Source organism: Glycine soja, chromosome 18, assembly GCF_004193775.1.
Source record: "Glycine soja cultivar W05 chromosome 18, ASM419377v2, whole genome shotgun sequence".
NCBI lineage: Eukaryota > Viridiplantae > Streptophyta > Magnoliopsida > Fabales > Fabaceae > Glycine > Glycine soja.
The window spans coordinates 49,320,475-49,326,244 of record NC_041019.1 but is presented as its reverse complement, the minus strand read 5'-3'; the positions used below and the strand labels follow the sequence as shown (position 1 = coordinate 49,326,244).

Genomic DNA, 5,770 nt, shown 5'->3' with positions numbered 1-5,770 from the left:
TTAGGACCTCAATTTTTTTATATTTTAATAAATTATTTATTATTAATTTCAATTATTAGGTGATAAATTATGTTATGATATAATATATTATTTACTATTATTTTTATTAATAAGACTACATAATATCAATATATACATATAAGTGTTATTTTAAATTGTTTAAGTATAATTTTATTATTTATTAAAAAAAATATTTTTACATCTATTTTGAACCCTACCTTTCACCTCCCTAAAAAAATGTTATTTAAATTAGTATAGAGTTTAAATTTCATGAAAGATTAATGATTGATATATATATATATAACATATATTTTGGTGCCAATGATGATAACATCATGCATTTAACTAAAGGTTCTATTAATATCAATCATTTTGTATGTATATTAGATTAATTTAGTTCTCTAATTGAAAGCCAATTTGAATAATTTTTAAAATATAAAATCATATTCAATTTTTTATTTAATTACTAAAAATTGAAACTTTAGAGGAGGATAAATTGAAAAATGTTATATTACTCTTTATTAATTTTAAGAATAAATTTATTGCAAGAAGTGCATACAAAAGAATTTTACAGTCTAATGACAGTATTATATTATATCTAAAGATTTTTGTTTTCAAACTCATGTATTGTTTCTAAAATATTACTGACAGTATTTGTAACAATATTTACTATTGAAAAATATTTTTGAAATGAAATTGCTCATTGTCCATGAAATTTGATACATTTATTGATCTATTAGTAATATATGTAATACATTGGGTAAAAAAAAAGTATTTCTTGAATTATAAGTAGTGCTATTATATCTAATGAGCATTTAAACTAACTAATGTTTTGAGTATTTTTAAAAATAAAATTTTTATTTATGACAATATTAATTAAAATTAATTAATTAAACTTTTTTTTACTAATTTTGATAAATTAAATTTTTATTCCTTATATATAGGAACAAAAGTAATATTACTTACTTAATTTTATACATAATAATTATTTGGTTTTACTAATTGAGTTTAATTTTATATCTTATTATTGTAAATAGTTTTACATTGTCAATTAATATCAAAAAATTATGTTTAGTATGACATTCAATATATATATATATATATATATATATATATATATATATATAACAAAAATTAATAAATTTATTCTAAATGACGATACAATTAAATGATAATGCAAAATACTTTTACATTGCATTCTTATTAATTAATTATTGTCTTAAAAGTAATGACTATAGTATCAAAAAAATAAAAAAAAATTATTAAAAATCACAACAAAAGTATACTGCTAAGTTAAATGTAAAACTTTTTAATATTTTCTTCTTCTTTTTTTAATTTATTAAGCTTTATACTTAATAATTAAGAAAACATTTATAAATTAATTACATGCGAGGAAATATACTAGGTTTCTATCTACTCCATGGACGTTGTTCATTATTTAACACTATGTATAAAAGCCCACTACCAATCTCAATCTATGTTAATTTCCTTATAATAATCAAATGTACGTGTAATTTAAAAATAATTAATTAAATGTATAATAACATGCACTTCTTTTGTCAATAGGGTATGTTTTGTCTATTGTCTTCCCCACCCACTGAATGCCAAAATGCCACTATATTTACATGTCAAGTTGGATGATGCATGTCCATTCATTCATTTCGCACTATCCAAGAAGATGTTGATAAGCCATATCAATATGTAAGGGTCATTGAAGAGGTACCTCATGAGGTTTTGGCAGAACATGCAATTACAAATTCTTTCAGTTCATGTGCAAATTTTAAGCTTAAACAAGACAAAAACGGTACTTGTTTTTTTTTTCCCAATCTTTTTTCTAATCCGTGTGCTTCCTTTAATTAGTCCACGTTCTTTATTGCTTGCAGCACTGCTTGCTTTACCACTTGCGCGTCAACACTGTCGTTCTTGTGACTCTGCAAAATAAGGCTTTTGTCAAAGGTTTGATTGAAAATTATATGAACTAATCATTTGAGAGTATTGTTGGTTGCATCATATTTTATAAATTACTAACATTATCCCCATTTGACAAGATGTAACTGATGCAGCTATAGCGTCTAGCTAGACTTTGTTACCACATTATATATATAGCCCATGCAACTAAAAATATAGATAAACGAACCCAAATAATTAGGTGTAATTTAATCCTTTTTTTTATAACAAAACTGAAGATTGGTGTTGGTAATAGTGGTTTAAACTTGTGAAAATTTCTTGTATCCTCCTGAAAATTCTTCCTCTATGAGTAGGAGCATGTATAGCACTCCATTAAATACATATTTTTCTTCAAATGGTGTGGATCCGATCCTTTCAAATAACCAACTTGTGTTACTAATTGGAACCCCAGAACCATAAAAGAATTTCTCACCAAAATGTTAAAGTTACTCGTTGTTCTAGTTTCTTGTATGTATATGTCTGGAATGTTGATATGAAAGGATATAAAGTGAGTATATAAGTTTCGGAACTCATGTAAACCAACTATAAGGAAAGAGTTGTGAGTTGGTTACTTCTCTTCCTACAGCTTCTAGCTGGAAACTGTCTTCACAAGAAACCCTAGCATCAAGGACATCAAGGCCCAGTTCTTCGAAGGTTTCGAGTATAGAGACGAGCATTCCAGGGAAATTCTTTTCTAAAAGCACATTAATCAGGAAACCCTTTTTTAGGGTTTTCACAACTACCTGCAAATTAAAAGTTTTTCATAAGATATATCAATAATGAATTCTGCTATAACTCGGAGAAAGTTTTTTTTTTTATCACTCATGATAATTTTATTCTACTTAAGTCGATTAATTAATTATTAATACATGATCTTAGACCCCCCAAAAAATATAACAATCTTAGACAAGATTAATAATTAATTACCATAGGCAGTTCATCAATTTGAGAGGTTGATGAATCCGCGATTCCCAGCTCTGAGTTCAGTCCCTCCACTTTTTGTTTCAACTTCTCTATGTATTTTGAGGCGTCTACAATAATTGAGGCTTTGTTCAACTGTCAAACCCAAATTTATTAACTAAGTGACATATTTAAAATCTTTGATTCAAGATAAAGCAGAAGCACAAGCTTCATCTGTAATAACCAACATCATCAATATATATAAATCGATATAATATAAAACAAATTACAGCACTGGAGTTTGTGACATCGCGAAGTTGTTGCAACGTGTCTTCCAGAGACTCTATTTTTTTCTCCCTAGAAGTAGAAGCCATGCTTCTTCTTCTGCTTCTTATCACTTTTGTCTACTTGATTTTGATTTTCCTTTGTTTTCTCTCTCTCTGTGCCCTTCCTTTTTCCATATGTCGCTTAGAGTGGTGGTTTTCCCTTTTTTTATAGAATTGGCTGAGCAAATAAAAAATATATGTAATATATTGTTTGTTTGCATGACGACTACCTAAATATTCCCCACAACAAATTATGCTCTGACAAAATTCACCTCATCGTTTTCCGATAACTGTAAACAAAATTTCTGGAGAAGCAATGAATATATGATAAGAAATAACAATTATAAATCATAATCATACAACCATATATAACCATATATAAATAGTTAAAATTATAAGATAAACACACATAATTTTTTTAATTAATTAGCCCTAACTTTTAATATTGGTTATCTATAATGATTACATGCTTCAAATTTATAATTGTTATTTCTTTTTTATGCAATTGTTATTTCTTTAAGGCTTAATATTACTTTTTAGTTTATTATGTTTCATAATTATTTTACTTTAATTCATTAAATGTAATATATTGATGGTTTCTAACAAAAAAATTAAAAAAGAATCAAAATGATACATTTTAAATTATAAAAGATTATAATAAAACTTTTAAACAAAATATACCAAAATAAAATAATTACCAAACATAATGAACCAAAATAAAATAATTGTAAAATATAATAAATCAAAAGTCACATTAAACATTCTCTTAATAACCACAAGTTTCTCTTGATACTCTTTTCATATATATTCAAACTTAAGTTTTTAATTTTTTTCCCCATGACATGTTATGATATTATTATTTCCTTTTTCACCACTAAACTTCTCATTTTCAACTTTGTTGTACAATTATCTAACATTTCATTATATTTAGAAAAAAAATATATTTAACGGAATAATTATTTTTAATCTATGACTCGATAGATTAAAATTATATGTAATCTCCGGCCAAAGTCAGAAAAAACTTTTCTATTTTTTTTTAATTGTTACTGTTCTAGATCTTAGATATAATGATTTATGATAAAATATAATTGTCTGATCCCGAGAAAAATGTGAGTGATTGTACTATTACAGTCACCCTTCCAAGCATTAATGCGAAATGATATTACTCTTCAGATTCTTTTTATTTTTTTATCTTCCTTACAAAGCTAGCAGTCACGTGCGGAAACATTCGCCATGTACTTAATTTTACTGTATATAGTATCCCTTCCTACATTCATATAACTTCGCCAAGGCATGCGCTTAAGGTGTGTTATAACTTTAAAGATGCCCATAAAACAATGGTAGATAAAACATCAATCGTGAACATACATCCAATAAAGGATATAAGTAAACATTTATGTTACTAGATAATTAACATTAAAAATTATTTAAACGTCACAGAAAACTAAGTTGTGTAAGTTTGAGTAGAAATTACCTTAAGTATGTGATTTAAGTAGAAAAAATTATATTAATAAAATGACATCACTTTAATATATGAACATTTTCTTTTATTTAGACTTTAACATATGAATATACTTCAAGGATTACTAATAAAATGAGAAAATACTCAGAAAAATAAAAAATAATTAAATAATGTGACAAATAAAAAATGCATGGATTTATATTTTAATTTTGATTATTTAACCGAATCTAATTGTTCATATTTGCTTTCTTTCTCAAATTTTATAATAATTCACTTTTTGTTTTAATTGATATATATACATATAAATTATTGTGAGTACAAAAATACTAACGCGTACTCTTTTGAATATTTTTATTATTATTAATTGAATATATTTTTGGAAGTTACAATTTATCGTGACATTACTTCTTAATGAGAATAGGGGAAAGATACTTAGACACTTAAGAGGTGTCTATATTTAGAAAAAAATAAAAAGAGAGAAGAGATAAATAATTAATAATAAATAATGATATGATATAATAAAAAAAATGAGAGATGAGGTGTTTCTTTTATTAAAATGCCAGATATCATAACTCTAATGAGTTTTAGTTACTAGTATGATTTGTATTTTTTAAGTGCATTGAAAACAGTACTTAATTGTTATACATATAATAAGAGTAGTGATATGTTAATTACTCATAATTTTATACATTTTAATAATATTTATTATTTTCTTTATTTTTTTAAATTTTATTATATTTATATATATTTTATTTTCTTTTTAAGGGTTCATTTGATTCGTTTGATAAAGTGAAAAGAAATACAAAAATAAATAAATTAAAATAAATTTTTTAAATAAAATATAAAAAATGTAAATCTCACTTTATTTTACTGTTTATTTTTTTTTTCTTTTCCTCAATCAAAAAAACTTTAATTGTTGGATAATATACTCGGTACCAAACATTTTCCATTTAATAATTGGCCCCACTACAAATATTGCTTTGAGTAGACATCTAAGGGGAAGATGTGAAAGGGTATTTCAATGAAAACATGGCAAATTTATGGAAACATATATACGGAGAGGAAATTGGCTTTTCTCTGTTATCCTTAGTTATTCTGATACTGTTTACTTAGTTTATGTTAATATTTAATTTTA

At 24.7% G+C, this 5,770-nt stretch overlaps 1 protein-coding gene across 1 annotated transcript; it reads right to left on the bottom strand.

Moving 5' to 3' along the window:
• Positions 1-1,659: 1,659 nt before the first annotated feature.
• Positions 1,660-3,334, bottom strand: LOC114394597. The gene is made up of 4 exons (XM_028356228.1): positions 3,138-3,334; positions 2,875-3,003; positions 2,520-2,690; positions 1,660-1,931 (listed from the first exon to the last, which is right to left on the bottom strand). Exons 1-4 carry the CDS (start codon positions 3,219-3,221, stop codon positions 1,857-1,859), a joined length of 459 nt encoding a protein of 152 aa, XP_028212029.1. The 5' UTR covers positions 3,222-3,334; the 3' UTR covers positions 1,660-1,856.
• Positions 3,335-5,770: the final 2,436 nt, after the last annotated feature.

Bases quoted from the DNA above. Each gene is read 5' to 3' on its own strand.
- LOC114394597 (XM_028356228.1), bottom strand. From the start codon at position 3,221: ATGGCTTCTACTTCTAGGGAGAAAAAAATAGAGTCTCTGGAAGACACG. The intron at 3,004-3,137 runs GTAATTTGTTTT...TGGGTTTGACAG, and splicing joins ATGTCACAAACTCCAGTGCT to TTGAACAAAGCCTCAATTAT. The intron at 2,691-2,874 runs GTAATTAATTAT...TTTAATTTGCAG, and splicing joins AAATTGATGAACTGCCTATG to GTAGTTGTGAAAACCCTAAA.